Raw genomic sequence first — 16,656 nt, 5'->3', positions numbered from 1 at the left:
ACTGAGGGAATGGAGAAGCAGAGGTGGTAGGAGGTGCTGGCAGCTGAGGGGGCTAAGGTCCAGGAAATCAGTGCCTTTCCTTACAGCCTCCCAACTAAACATTCCAGGGTTGTAACTGCATCTAAACCAGAAACCCAATGTTCTCAGAGTACCCAGGGCTGTTGAATGGCCTGCTAACACAATAAATGGTGTTACTATACATGCACACACACCCAATGTGTCCATAAATTACTTTATAGGAGGAATGTTTTATAAATGTTTTAAGTACTACAAATCTCAACCACCACCCAAAGCACAGTCTTCTAAAATAAAGTGATACCATATTATATCCAAAAGGAACTTTGTGAGCCTAGGTCTGAAGAATTTGGGACAGGGCTAGGAGTGAAGGTTATCCCTCTCAATCCATGAAGGCCTCACAGATGAAGGGATTCTGTGTCTTCTCAACACAGGCCTCTGTCATGTGGCTCACTCCATTGGCAGCTATTTCCATAAATCTTGATCTCTCTTGGCCATTACCCCTCTTCCTTCTGCCAGCATGCTCTGTCTAAATGTGCTGATATGACTGGTTGTGCCATAGCCAAGGGTCAGTGCCAGAAAACAGACTGTCTCTTCCTACTGTGTGCTAATCTATTTAAGCCCACCCTCCCAGGGTGAGATTTCTAGAGGCTGTTCCCATTGCACTGCATGGTGAAGGAACTTACTTGATGATCCCCTGTGTCCTACCCCTCCTGGATACCGACTATTCTCGTGAGCCTGTTTCTCCTAGACTCCTGCTTCTCCCCATGTCCCACCCCTTTTTGCACCTTGTTCCTCTGCATTCCTTGCTGAGCCTGGCTGCTCCCTGCTGCCCTTTCTTCCCAGAAGTCCACTATTCCATTGAGCCTCTGTCCTCCCGACTCTTGATTTTCCTCACACCCAAAGAGTGAGAGATTTGGCCCACCTCTCACTCTGACCTGCTCTGACCCCCGTACCTTCTAATGCCAGCTTCTCCCCACAGTCCACTCCTCCCTAATCCCCTCCCCTCCTCACACCCACTCCTCCCTAATGTCTCTCTACAGGAGGTTTAGTTTCCCCTGCAAAGGGCAGAGGTGGGAAAGGAAGAGACCATTACAATTTTCTCTCACCCTAGCAGAAGCTTTTGGTGTCTGAGATTTCTTGTCAGTGTGACTGGAGACGCCTCCCTGTGCCCAAGTGGATCATGTGCTCAGAGCAGGAAAGATGAAAGCCAAGGACACAGTGAGCTCTGCAGAGGCCCAGGACATTGGCATCTGCCACTGGTATCAGACTCACCAGTTCCTACTCCCCATGAACCTTGGAGCCCCTGAAAGCCCTGCACTTGAGAAATGCCATTTCAAGGCCTCTGCCCTGTTCTCTTTGATCTCCCTCAAACCCCACCCCCCAAGCTGCCCCACATTTGGTGGTGACCACTCCAGGAAGAAGGTGAGGAGGGCTTATGAAGACCCTGGGGACCTCTGAATGTGGAAAACATAAACTTGTCTGGGATTCCCTAAAGAAAAGAAACTTTCACAAGGCATTTGCCTACATAGCAGCTGTACTAAATATTTGCAATGATGGGGGCTTTAGTGGTGCCACAATTCTTATTCCTCTCAAAAGCTGAATTATCTTACATGCCTTGATTCTCTAGTAACCAAGATATCTTTGCAGACTATCCTCCCACCAAGCTCATTTCAGTGTATTATGCAGAACTATTTAGCTTCTGTCCTTAGGAGCTTTGTTTTGAGGTTGAGAGTCACACCCTCCAGGGAGGGAGCCCCAAATTCAAATCCCACTTCCCCAAGTTACTCCTATTTATTGGGGCATGGGGGAAAGGAAGCAAATTACTTGAGCTTTCTAAAACATTTTTCTTCATTGACGGGGGATGATAGTGAGAATACTGATAATCCCTGTTTTACATTTAAATGACTCTAGCATAAGGCCTAGCACATACCAAGAGATCAGAGCATGTTAATTGCTGCTAACATTATCGTGCATGGTGCTCACCACTGCACAGAACAGGAGTCAGTACTGTGGCCCACTTAACACTAAAATCTCCCATTAACTGCCCCAACTGCACAAGAGAGCAAAGGGAGGATTGGACTTGTCTGCTGTCACCTTTCCTTTGTCTGCCAGTCTTTACAGGAGAAAGAAGTGGGATACTGAGTAGTGTCCCCACTGGTGTAATGATGTCATTGCTTTAGAAAGCACAGCTGATACAGCAGGTTTGAATTTAAATACTAGTTTTCTCCCTGTACGACATAAGCTCTCCCCAACTCTAATCCATTCAACTCACCTCAGCAAACACCCAAGACCAAAATTGAGAGGTGCTGCTGCTTGTGTGGAGAACAGCACAAGACCCAGAGTCCAAGTTTGATGACAACTGAGTTCCCAGGGCAAAATGACACATTCCCTACAACCTCACAGCAACCCATATGAATGCAAGTTGGAAGGAAACTCAGAGAAGTGCTAGACTTCATGACTCAGGCGTAGGATGTAGGCTTAGAAACCAAAGAGAGAAGCAAGTGAAATGCTTCTATTTCAATAAGAATGTAATTTGGAGCATTATACTCAAATTGAAAATCCTTTAGCTGCTACTGCTGATTTCCAACTTATCATGCCACCAAAACTTTGCATGTTTTAAAGATGCACCACCTACATTAACCATTGTTTCTGCTAATGCAGGGTATGTGATTGCACTCTTTGTGGGTCCATTCACATCAAGCCTAATATCTGTGAAATTTTAGGATTTCCTTAACCTGTACCCCCTTTCCACCTGTTCTCCCTATCACCTACCAGCAAGCACTCTCCACCCATTTGATCACACCTGATTTTCCTGATCCACGATTTTGTGTTTAAAATAGATTGAATTATTATTTAGGTATGGCAGACACAACAGATCAGGAGGCAGCTGACATTGAAAAGATAGTTTGTTAAACACAGACCCCAAGAGAAGGGGACACACAATCCATTGCAGGGGATGTGATAAGGCACACAGGGAAGCACCAGGGTCAGTCACAGGAAAGAAGGGAAGCTGTGGGCAAGAGCCTTTATGGTGGTTTCCATGGGAAGGAGTGGGCATGGGGGAGGCTGGATAAACAGGTTTAGGATTGGCTAGCTTCAGTAATTAAAGTGGGCCCTATGGTCTAGACTGTCTGTAGTTGCCTGGTACTTGGATATAGATGATGTATTGGCCTTGAGTGTGAAAGCCCAATACAGAAAGCACTTGGGATGTGAGCTCTGGCACTTGGGGTGTGAGCTCTGGATTGGTTGGTTTGAATTTGGAGTTTAGAGCTTAATGGGATTGTTTGTTATGTATAGGAATTAGCTAGCCCTTGGAGGAGGGAGAGAAGTCTCTCCAAGGTCAACCAGGGTCCAGATGTTAAAGCATGGGAAAACATAAAATAAAAGACAAGATTAATACACTTGGTTGTGTCAGTTGCTACTTGAAACCTTCAATGACTTTCATTGGCTATGGAGCTGACATTCAAGTTTTTCCACCTTCTTGGTCACTGCCACAGAATCCAGCCTTGCTGACCACTTTGTCTTTTTCCCCTCTTGAACTCTAAGTTCCAGCAAAACTGAACTCTTCAAAGATTCTCATCAATGCAATAAAAGCAGCATCCTCATATGATTTTTTTTCATGCTCCCTATCTAATATCTGGCTAACCAAGGTCTTTCTTTAATGCTACCTGCTCTGTGAGGATGGGAGGTGGGCTGGGGGAGAGTTCACACAGGTAATGCCAGGCACAGAGCTCTGCCCATAAGTGCCTGTCGGGGGGCGGGGGGAACTCCTCTCTGTGTCTTCTCATCTACTCAAATAGTATCTCTCCTTCAAGCTGCAGATGAAACCTCTATAAAGACTCCTCAGGCCATTTGAATTTTCTTGATTCCCCCCTCCTCTGATTTTTTATGGCCCTTATAGTTTAAAACTTATTCTATTTATAGTTATTTAGAATGCATTGGGTTTTGTCTCCTCCTTGCCTGTGAGCACCTGGAGAAAAACATCCAGGTGTGTTCTTTGACATTTCAGAGGCTTCTATGTTCTAACACTCTTGAGGTCAGTGGTAAATAGGCATTGTTAGATTAGCAAGCACTGAGAACTGCCCTGTGAGTCAGTAAAATGAGTATTGCATAGGATGTCATAAGACCTGTGTCTAGGATAGATTCTTGAATTGATTTGCAATCCCCTCTCTCACTGTGCACAAAGCCAGGATGTTTTCAGATACCTGTAAGTGTGTGAATTCAGAAGTTCCTATATGTAACAGTGTTTTTTCCTTCCCTGGTTGGAGAGTTTAGATACTTATATAGTGGGGTTTTAAGTTTGGATTCTTATATAGTGGGGTTCAGGATGTCCCATGAATATTACCAAATTTTCAGACTTGATTGTTGTAGACTTGAATATTGATTGCCAAAAAGAATAGAAATTTAAAAATAGAATTTTCATGCTCAGCTTGATTTCTTTCTTTCTTACTACATTAATGACTTTGCAAAAGAAACCCCAAAACAAACAAACAAACAAACAAACAAACAAACCGAAACAGTAGGATCATCTGCCTAGATATGTGCTTATTTTGTTGGCAAGCCTGTGAGGGTATATACCATGGTCCATTTCTCTTCTCCTACATCCAGTGTTAGCTATAGGCTCCCATTTTTCCCAGACGAATGTATCATCATCTCAAGGTGATGATATGGCCTAGTTAGTATAGAAATGGTGTTCTGGAAAAAAAAGAGAATAAGGCATAGAGACCTCCCACAGGTCATTGGGTCGCCAAAGTATGTTTACAGAGTTTGTATTTACAGCTTTCCCAGAGGATAGGAGAGGAAAGAGGCTTATGTTGCAGAGAGAATTTGTAAATAGAGGTCCTCTGCCATAGGTGGTGAAGACACATGTGTGTCTGGTGGGAGATGGAGGACATAGGAGAGGGCTCAGGGTACTGCCAGCAACCTGATATTATGATGACTTTTTAAAAATTATTTTTTGTCCCTTATGTCTGTGTGGCTATTGCTTAAATACCAATTTGTCTAGTCTGGTTCTTGTCTAAATAAAACAGAGGATTTTTTTCTAAAACAGAGGATTTATTAGCATGATTTATACCTATTAAACCTAGTATTTATTTGCATTTACAAGAAAGCAACCAAGCTTCCAACCCTGCCTGAAAATAATACCCACTTCTTCTGGATTCCAACCTGAATTTGACCAGTCATGGAGGAAATACGCCTGTGGCTGAGCACAAACTAACTTTTTCCTTTTCTTTCCCCCCCCCAGGATTACACCTTAACCATGTATTTTCAACAATATTGGAGAGATAAAAGGCTTGCCTATTCTGGGATCCCTCTCAACCTCACGCTTGACAATCGAGTGGCTGACCAGCTATGGGTGCCTGACACATATTTCTTAAATGACAAAAAGTCATTTGTGCATGGAGTGACAGTGAAAAACCGCATGATCCGCCTTCACCCTGATGGGACGGTGCTGTACGGGCTCAGGTCTGTCTGCCTTTTCAGGGCTAATTTCGCAGTTGCATGATACATTGGCATTGAATTTCTCACTTGAGATGATTATAGGAAGTGAGGCCATGTCCTCAGATTAATTAGGAGACATCCACGGAACACTGAGATTTGCGAGCGCGCGCGCGCGCGCGCGCGCACACACACACACACACACACACACATCTTATAAGATTTGGTGTATTACTGTTACTATAAATAGTCATCACACAAGGGAAAAACCATCTCCTTGGACTGATTTTAAATAATCGCATTGCCGTATCTGAGAGCACAGATTCTCTGAGGACGGATTTCCTATATTATAGCCACAAAGGCTGTAATGAATATTGCTCTGACACTGCAGAGGCTTTCAATAAAGTTGTCCCAAAGCTGTTTGCTGAGGTGAAAAAACTGTCTAGTTTTGCCATTATATGGGATAGTCTCCTCAGAGCTTTATGAGGTAGTGTCACCAATATTTATGGGAATGACTAAATGCAAGGCTTCCTGATGAGAATCATCTCACCAGGTTTCATAATGAAATCACTTGAATCAGGAAACCAGACTGCTGCCTGGAACCCTGAAGAGGCTCTGGGCTTTCCTGGTTGCCCTGGAAACCACCAGACCTTCCCATAATGCTCCACCACTGTTGGTGGCTAATTATTTAATGAATATCAACCTTGCTAAATGGTGACCTTAAAAATCTTTTGTCTCTTGTGCTGATTTTGTAATGATTTTTATTTTGTTTTGTTTTAGAGTAATTGTGTGTGGGTGTGGATGCGTGCACGTGTGTCTTTCCTGATCTCCTGGTCTAAAAGTGCTTTTGAGATCTTCTAGGAGTTACCACAGTTTTGAGAGGATGATGGTGGATATCTTGAACAAAATATGTATCATAAAATATTGTGAGACCATAGGCCTTTTACTAAGATTCCAATAGATCTTAGTGAAATCATAGCAACAGTTAAATTTAAATCATAGCAACATTTAAATCCACACCACTGACTTTTCATGCTTCAAATTAGGGAAGGGTTTATTTAACATTGCCTTAAGTAGAAAATGTTGAGTGACTTTCTCAAAACAGCAATATATAGAACAGGAGTCAGATTTTAGTGAAAATCAGACTTTTTTTTAACTTTAAGGAGGAAAAAAAGTGGTACATGTCAACCAACCTATGGTATTGCTATAATAATTGATGTTTCAGGTTGATGTTTCTCTGGGGCATTTTAAGCCTCTTTCATTTTTGCCTGGAAATTAAAAAAATGGATGCAAAACTCCAGAGGTTCTGAGAAGTACATCAGTTTTACGAAAGGTTACCCAGAAACCATGTGAGCATAAAATGAAGAGTGATGTCCCTCATTTACCTGCCCCACCTCCCGCCAAAATGAATAGAAAAACTATATGTGTGTGTGGTGGGGGGAAGAGCAAAAAGAAGCAATACCAATAAAAATTAAGCCTAGGCTTGCCTTTTTAAACAAAATTTGCTATTTGGGTTCTCTCCATTTTTATTTTTGTGTTCTTTATTTTCTTACCAGAGGTAGAAAATTTAGTATGCCTCCTTTGAAACTTTAACTGTTAGGAGAATGCCTATCTGCCTGCTATAACAAAATACCATAAGCTGGATGGCTTATAAACAACAGGTATTTATTTCTCACATTTCTGGACACTGGATCCAAGATCAAGGTGCCAGTGGCTGGGGAAGGCCCACTTCCTTATTGATAGTAGGCACATTCCCACTGTGTCCTCACCTGGTGAAAAAGGGAAAGGAGCTCTGTGGGATCTCTTTTATAAGAACACTAACCCCATTCATGAAGGATCCACCCTCATGACCTCAGCCCCCACTTCCTAATACCACCACCTTTGGGGATAGGATTTCAACATATGAATTTTGGGGGGACTTAAGCATTCAGATCATAGCAGACAGAATGATATGATATGAATGAAAGACTGTAATAAATTTTCAAGCTCCATTTGAAAGTGCTGGATTTAACAACACAAAACACAAGAACAAGAAAAGCCAAGAGAATAAAACTATATCTTTAGCTAATACCCTGCCTGTATAAATATAAATATATATATTTATATTATATTAATATTTATATATTATTTAATATAATAATATTAATATATATAAAGTAATTATATAATAAGCCCATGGAAAGTTTTCAATAATAAACTTGGTACAATAACTTTAACTACTCTCCAGTCAAATTACATCCATTATACATCTCAAGCAACCTCTTAAATCAGTAAATGGATTTCTAAATAAATAGCTGTTTTTATTCAAATGCAGTCTCAATATACTCCTTAGATCTTTATTTAGAACCTCATATTTTTGAAACAATTCTTTAGATCTTTATGGACCTGGACAAGCTGTCAGAAAGAAAATCTCTAAACAACAGACTGCCACATTCTGCACATGCTTAACAGCTACACTGTGCCATCTGATTCCTTTTGAAATTGACTAATCTAGAAATTTCTGCCTTTAGATTTAAAAATCACAAATAGCTATAGACATTAATTTGAATTTGAAGTTGAAGTTTGACTTGAATTTTTGGACAAAAAGCACATTAGTATTTCAAAATAATGTTATTGAATTCACGTATATACATATTCCATGTTATTCCTTGTGAACTGAAGTAACATTTTTATATATTCTATTTGACACACACACACACACACACACACACACTCACACTATAAGTATTGTGTTTTGGGTTAAAAACACTGTGAGTGTTTACATTGATAGGAAACCCTCTATCCTCCTCTTGGTCCCAAATCCTACCTTCTCTTTGCTCTCTTTCTACTTTTGTGATCACTGAATCATGTTGGTGACATGGCAAACCCAGGATGTGCCAGTGTATAAAACCCCAATGACACATTATATCTTTTTGGTACTAGGTACCATGGCATGAGCCTGAATGAGGTCTGGTGCAGCTGAGGACTTTAGTGAGTTAAATTCCCATTAAGAGTTATGGGGCACTAGGATTATTATTTATCTCCTGCTTAAAAGCAGGTGCTGCTGATGAAGGTCCAGCCCAATAGGGATTGCATCCTTACTGGCTATATCCCTGAGATACTAATTGTCCTGGCTATATCCCTGAGACATTAAAGTTGAATTTATCTCCCCACTGGAGACTGGGATTGGCCTATACCCAGCTATACCACAGTAGCTTACGCTGGTAAGTCAGTCACCATTTAACTCCTCTAGGCTCCTATTGCTATTCATATTCAGCCATTGCAGTACAGGATCAATAAGAGCTTTTGCTTTATCGAGCGTAGATGAAGATCTCTGGCTGTGGATGAGCTGTCCATGACATGGGCTTGTACGTCATCTCAGTCTTATTCTGGGAAATCATGAATCCATTACTCTGATGACTCTACAAAAGTGGTCGATGACTGCTCACACAGATACTTGAGAGTGATCATATTCTTGTAATGACAAAAGGTCATTATAAATCATGAGCTATTTTTTCAATGACTCTTACAGCCCCTTGAATTTGAAACTTGGGCTATCACTAGCTTGAGCTTGTTGGTTTGAGCTCATCTGAATAAAACAATGAACTGAGCTTTGTGAACATGTCTCAGTCACCATGTGATGCGACACAATGCTCTTGATAGGGCATTCATACCATCCTAAAATAAAACTGGGGCTCTTTGAAATTTCCTTTGTGCAGCCAAACCTTTTCAGGAACTAGGAAGATCTTGGCTAAGATGCTTATAGATCTTGGTCCTGTTCCTGTCACAGTTTTTGTGTTTTCTTTGGTGCTGGGCTCAAGATTTTTGCTGCCTGTAAGAGGGCAGAGTCATTATCCCTCTACAATATTCCCATCTTTCTTTTCCAGTCAACTGATCATCTGATATCATTGAATATCTCACCCTGCACCAGTGAGTAAACTTTGTAACATGATCTTTTCTTCAGGCCATGCATTTTGTCTTTGGAACATTTTTCTTATGTTAGGAACTGGTAATAGGTTCACAAAACAGTAATTGATTTGCTTCAAAAAGCATCTGAGAATCTAAGGCTGAGTCATCTTCATCAAAAAAGCATAGCAATATTCTACACGAAAATCTTATTGCAAAGTATATTGGAAAATACATTGTAACATTCCCACTTGCTATTAAAAATACTTAAAATTGTTAAAGTTGCCATTTTTATAATTAAGAGGTTTAATGCAATGCCAAGATGAAGCTACAACTTATTTCACAAGATTCAAATTAAGTCACCTAATTGGTTTGGCTGCCTTCTTATTCCGAAACTGTATTTCCTATGGTGGTTCTGATCAGAAATCTTTTTCCCCCAGAAAACACCTAAGCTTACAAAACTAATAAGACTGATGTGATTTGAGCATAGGTGTGCTTAATTCCCAAACTCCCATTTTGTCTCTGGTTCCCAGTTACTTTTATGTAAGTAAATAACATATTGATGAATTACTTTCTAAAAAGGATTATGCCATTTTTTTTACTCTTATCAGCAATAAATTACATATTTAGGGTTGTGACATATGCTTCAGACTTTATCATTTGGCTACTGTAAATAACCTATTTACTTCATTCCTCAAACCTGTTTAAAATCACTTGTTCCATTTTAAATTCAAGCTCATAAAATTGTATCCTTCTTACGCTCCATTCATTCTTCCCCTGTTTTTAAGGACACTTTCACACCTTCACTTCAATCACTCCCACCACTCTCATTTGATGACATTACCTCATACTTTAATTAAAGACACAGAAACTCGGGGTGCCTGGGTGGCTCATTCAGTTAAGTGTCTGACTTCAGCTCAGGTCATGATCTTATGGTTCATGAATTTGAGCCCCACATCGGGCTCTCTGCTGTAAGTGCAGAGCCCACTACTCATCCACTGTCTCCCTTTCTGTCCCTCCTTCTTCCACCAACCCTCTCAAAAATAAATAAAATAAAAACAAACAAAAAACCATGAAACCTCTTCATCTTCTGATTTGCAAAGAGACCATCTGACATGGCTGTTACTCTTTGACTCTTGCACTCACTCTTTATCATGCTTCTAGTATGCAGACCTTCCTTCTACTCTTCATAAATATCAAAGATGAGGATGTTCCTGTCTTAAGGCCTTTGCACATGCTCTTTGCTGGATGTAATACTTCACTTGTAGATACTCGCGTTTTAGCATCATAGAGTACTTACATAATTGAAGACACTTCAACTGTCACCTCCACAAGGAGGATCCTATTCTGATTGTGTATTCCCTTGTTTTATTTGTATTATAGCACTTAGTCAGATCTAACATTATCTTGTCAATATCTTATTTATTGACTTTTGTAATTACCCATGATGGTGGGGAACATGAGAATATAAATTCTCTGAGAAAAGAACTGTCTCTGTCTTATTTATTGTTCCATCCCAAAAATCTACTATTGTCTTGGGTGGAAAAAAAAATATTGTATGAGAATTAAATTTAAATTCTAATTCTTCTTTCTGTAGTACTTTTATTTTTATATTTTCCATTTAGATTCTTAATCCATCAGAATTTACCTTGGTGTATATAAGGCAGCTTTTCAAATTTTTTTTCTTCTCAAACAGTCAACTATTTGTTTCTATACTTACCAGTTTATCTTTCCACATGAACAATCATTTGTTTTAGCAAATTCTAAAAAATACAGTTTGAAATGTTGGCTGGAATTATGCTCGATAAACATTGAACAAATGCTATACTATATTCAATCTTTCCTACATAACTGTGACTTTTCTACATTCATTCATGTCTTCATTCATGACTTGTAGCAGTTTTATCATTTTCTTCAGACAGCCGTCTCATATATTGGTAAGGATATTCCTGTTTTTTATGTGTGATACTGTTAGGAGTGGGATCATTGTTGTGTTATTTTTTTTTTTAATTATTTTTTTTTTCAACGTTTTTTATTTATTTTTGGGACAGAGAGAGACAGAGCATGAACGGGGGAGGGGCAGAGAGAGAGGGAGACACAGAATTGGAAACAGGCTCCAGGCTCCGAGCTGTCAGCACAGAGCCCGACGCGGGGCTCGAACTCACGGACCGCGAGATCGTGACCTGGCTGAAGTCGGCCGCTTAACCGACTGCGCCACCCAGGCGCCCCTGTTGTGTTATTTTTAAACTGTCTTCTACTGATATGTGGGAAAGCTATAACCTATTTGTTTATAGCTCTTTGTTTAGGCATTTATCCAATATCATATCTATCCAGGCTTACAGTTTAGTTAGTAATCTTCAGAATTTTAGTCTAATAATCATAATGCTTATAATGATGGGGTTTTTTGTGTTCATTTTCATTAGTTTTACTCTTATTTCTATTTCCTGTTTTATTGCATTGATTTCTGCTTTCAGAAAACAAAACACAGTAGGGATAATAATGTATAGTATTTCCTAGTTCTTTATTAAAAGAAGAGTGCTTCTTGCATCCCACTATGAGACATGATTTGCATTTTCAGTTTACGGTAATTATGACTCATTCTTTTACTTCCATTAAAACAATATATTTATGGGAGCATCTGGATGGCTCAGTTGGCTGGGCATCCAACTTCGGCTCAGGTCATGATCTCACGGGTCATGAGTTCGAGCCCCACGTTGGGCTCTGTACTGACAACTCAGAGCCTGGAGCATGCTTCAGATTCTGTGTCTCTGTCTCTCTAGTCCCCTCCTCCACTTGAGCTCTGACTCTCTCTTTCAAAAAAATATAAATACACTATAAATTAGTTTCTGGGAACTATCTCATGAGTTGAATAACACAGATATCACAAAATTATGGAGTTTATATTCAACAACTAATTATAAATCAGATAACTGACCCTAGATTACTTTTTCTTTACATATCAGAAGTAAAAGTAGATTTATTAATTAACTCTCTGTTTGCTCATTTTCCTAACTTAACCTGTAATTGAGATGTAATAATTCCCTACCTTGATTCATCCTTGAATTCCTTATATAAATCCTATTTTATCATGGTGGGCAATACTCTTTAAAAACCATTACATTTGTTTTGTCCATGGCTAATTTACAATTTTTTTTAATTGATATATAATTGACATACAATGTTCTCTTAGTTTCAGCTATGCAACATATTGATTCAACAATTCTATATATTACTCAAACCTACCATGATATGTGTAGTCATCATCTTCACCATGCAATATTATATGATTGGCTATACTCCCTGTGCTGTACTTTCATTCTGTGACTTATTTATTTTATGACTAGAGGTTTGTACTTCTTGATTCTCTTTATGTATTTCACCCATCCCCCCCACCCTCTCCCTTCTGGCAGCCACCAGTTTCTTCTCTGTATTTAAGAGTCTGTTATTTATTGTTTGCTTGCTTGTTTGGTTGTATTCTACATAGAAATGAAAGCTTACAGTATTTGTCTTTTTCTGTCTGACTTACTTCTCTTAGCAAAATACCCTGTAATTTCATCCATATTGTTGCAAATCGCAAGAATTCATTTCTTTTTATGGCTGAGTAATATTCTATTGTATGTGTATGTATCACATTTTCTTTATCTAGTCATCTGTCAATGAATGCAGGTTGCTTCCATATCTTGGGTGTTGTAAATAATGCTGTAATAAATATAGGGGTGCATATATCTTTCTGAATAAGGGTCTTCATTTGGGGTGTCAGGTAAATGTCCATAGTGTAATTACTGAAATGTATGGGATTTCTATTTTTATTTTTTTGAGTAACCTCCATACTGTTTTCCATAGTGGTTGCACTAATTTATGTTCCTACCAATAGTGCTTGGGGGTCCCTTTTCTCCACATCCTTGCCAACGGTTGTTATTTCTTATCTTTTTTTAAATTTTTTTTTTTTTTTCAACGTTTTTTATTTATTTTTGGGACAGAGAGAGACAGAGCATGAACGGGGGAGGGGCAGAGAGAGAGGGAGACACAGAATCGGAAACAGGCTCCAGGCTCCGAGCCATCGGCCCAGAGCCTGACGCGGGGCTCGAACTCACGGACCGCGAGATCGTGACCTGGCTGAAGTCGGACGCTTAACCGACTGCGCCACCCAGGCGCCCCTCTTATCTTTTTTTAATACTTGCCATTGCCTGGTGCGAGGTGATAGCTCATTGTGGTTTTGATGATTGATGGATGATGGATTGATGTTTTTCTTGATAATTAGCGATGTTTAACTTTTTTTTTTTTTTGTATTTCTATTGGCTATCTGTATGTCTTTGGGAAAATGTCTATTCAGGTTCTCTACAAAGGTTTTAATCAGATTTTTTTTCTGATGTTGAGTTGTGTTCTTCACATAGTTTCAATATTAATCCCTTATCAGATATATCATTTGCAAATATCCTTTCTAACTCACTAGGTTGTCTTTCTGTTTTGTTGATGGTTTCCTTTGCTGTGCAAAAGCTTTATATTTTGGTGTAGTCCCATTAGTTTATTTTTGTTTTTCTTTCCCTCCCCTGAGGAGAGATATCAATAAATATGTTGTTATAGGGGCGCCTGGGTGGCGCAGTCGGTTAAGCGTCCGACTTCAGCCAGGTCACGATCTCCCCGTCTGTGAGTTCGAGCCCCGCGTCAGGCTCTGGGCTGATGGCTCGGAGCCTGGAGCTTGTTTCCGATTCTGTGTCTCCCTCTCTCTCTGCCCCTCCCCTGTTCATGCTCTCTCTCTGTCCCAAAAATAAATAAAAAAAAAAAAAAAAAAAAAAAAAACGAAAAAAAAAAAAACGAAAAAAAAAATAAATATGTTGTTATAATTGTTCTTTTATAATTGCTTAAACAAACAGTTTATTGTTTTTAGGCATACCTTGTGATCTAGTCATAATGAAATTTTGTTTGTTACCCACTATCCCCTTATACACTGTTCATTGGGGTATGAAATTTCTTCACCATGGGTAAAAATTTTGGCAGATATCATGGTTTTCTGCCAATGTTTTAGTATTAGTTCTTTTCCATCATTATATTACACAACAATTCTGAAGTCAGTGTTTAATACTAAATTCAGATTTAGCATTATTATTTTCCCTTTCCACAGCCCAGCCTTATTACAGACTAGAAGCCTGTAATGGCAAAGGAAGGGTAGTTGACTTTTCAGCCTTTCTGATTCTATTTCTCTTCTATAACCCACCCCCACCCCACAACCGAGGTTGACAATAATGTGACTCCTCCCATTGTGAAAATTTAGGAGTTGGAGGGAAAATAAGAAAAGTTTTACTTGAACTAGTACCATTTTCTTGTGACTTCATACTCTTTGGACTTAGAAGATACTGAAAATTGACACTTCTCAGAGTTTCCCACCATGAGGCACCTTTCTCCAGCTGGTCCCTTGACTAGCACTGAGGGTTAGGGGAGTAGGATATGTTTTTATTTCATGAAATCTCTTGGAACTCTTTTCTCAGCTCTAGGAATCCATCTTTCATGGTCAGCTTCTCTCTCTCTGCCATCTTGGCAGGCCTCTTGTAGAGAATCCAAGATGACTTTGGATCTTCCTATTTTTACACATAGCTCATGTGTGATCCACAGGAAATATGCCTGCATTGCTATTATGATGATCCATTCCCCATTCAGTTTCCTCTATTCTTCTGTCTCAAAACTACTCAATTTGTCCCAAGTGTGAAACAGGCACCATTGCTCCTGGAGTCCCAACTGAAGGTGTTAATCTCCTAGAAGGATGGCTGGAAACTGTGTCAAGAAATCTATTCCCAGATTAATTCTTTCTCTCTTATTACTGTGACTCTTATTAAGATCTATGTCTTAGCTGAAACTTCTAAGAACCATGAGCCAATTCACTGAAATTCCTTAGTAAATTGTCCAATGGTGAGGTGGTAATGTGGGGCACTTTCACACATTTGTAATATATACCATATAGGTTCTGTTAAATATATCAATGGATTACATCTGTCTTTGTATTTCATGGTATGTTTTGACATTATATGAATCAAGAAGATTTCTTTTAATATTTTCTGTAATAAATTATAGTATACAAGTAAATATTCCTAAAAGATTAGTATTCCTGTAAGTACTCTAAAAAATTAGTTATAAATATGCACATCATATGAAATGTTTTCTATAGATGCATGGTATGTTGAATAGGTTCTTGAATGACATTTTTCTACCCTGGCACACATGGCTTCAATTTCCGCTATACTTTTATGTCTCTCTAGATTTTCTTCTTGCATAAATCTTGAAAATTCATGTTTTTCAGGAAAATTCTGTCTATTTTAAAGATGTTTTTATTGAGTGACAGCAAAATAGCAGACTAAGAAACTTCAAGCTCTTGTTTCTTTATAGAAATATCAAAAATAGGCAGAAGCTGTCTGAAACAACTTTGTAGGAGCTCTGAAAAATATTCTAAAGTTTGCAGAAACCAACCAAATGCCAAATAAAGGAAAAAACAACTATTTTAAAAAGAGTTTGAAAGTTTTGTGATATTTTTACCCATCCCCTCCCTGATGCAAGGGCAGGTAGGAGCCCAGTTGCCAGTTTCCTCCCTTACACTGGTGGCACAGAAAAGACCTTGTTTGTAAATTATGGTGTACATATGTTCTAAACTGTCTGGAGGATACCTGAAGGACTGAAACAAGATGCTTATATCTATTTTGCATAACTCAAAATGCAGGCAGGAAAAAAAGTCAGGTTATGGTCATAAAGGCTACAATATGTCTATAACTCATGGATGTCTAGGTCAAGAGACTCGGGGTAGAAATATAAAATAGATCATGTAAGGCTCAAAGAAGAAGCTGAAGTAAGACTCTGAGAAATCATGTTATTCAAAAGCAGTTAGGGGTGCCTGGTGGCTCAGTTGGTTAAGTATCCAACTTTGGCTAAGGTCATCTCATGGTTCATGAGTTTGAGCCCCGCATTGGGCTCTGTGCTGACAGCTCAGAGCCTGAAACCTGCTTCAGATTCTGTGTTTCCCTCTCTCTCTACCACTCCCCTGTTCACATTCTGTCTCTCTCTCTATTAAAAATAAACAAACATTAAAAAAAAACACTTAAGTATACAGAATTAAGAAAGTTATGCATATACGCAGGCAAAACATATCCTCAGAAAAAGTCCTGAGAAGACCTTAAGTTTTTACCCTGGATGATCCCTAAACTCAGAGCCATCCTAGCTATGTGGTGAAGAATGTGCCAGGACAGAGCCAGTCTACAAAGACAGAAGAGGTGGCTGTTCTCTCTTTTTATTTATTTGTTTGCTTGAGTTTTTGTTTGTTTATTTTAGCTC

General features: G+C 39.2%; 1 protein-coding gene across 3 annotated transcripts in view; it reads left to right on the top strand.

Annotated features, from left to right (window-relative positions):
* Window positions 1-16,656, top strand: part of GABRB3 (gamma-aminobutyric acid type A receptor subunit beta3) — a 475,998-nt gene that overhangs the window by 399,382 nt on the left and 59,960 nt on the right. For all 3 annotated transcript variants that reach the window (XM_058736901.1, XM_058736903.1, XM_058736902.1), the window contains one exon: window positions 5,264-5,484. In XM_058736901.1, coding sequence (XP_058592884.1) covers window positions 5,264-5,484 — 221 coding nt within the window. The remainder of the gene's footprint in view (window positions 1-5,263; window positions 5,485-16,656) is intronic.

Source organism: Neofelis nebulosa, chromosome 7 (genome assembly GCF_028018385.1).
Source record: "Neofelis nebulosa isolate mNeoNeb1 chromosome 7, mNeoNeb1.pri, whole genome shotgun sequence".
Taxonomy (NCBI): Eukaryota; Metazoa; Chordata; class Mammalia; order Carnivora; family Felidae; genus Neofelis; species Neofelis nebulosa.
This window is presented reverse-complemented; position numbering and strand designations above follow the sequence as displayed.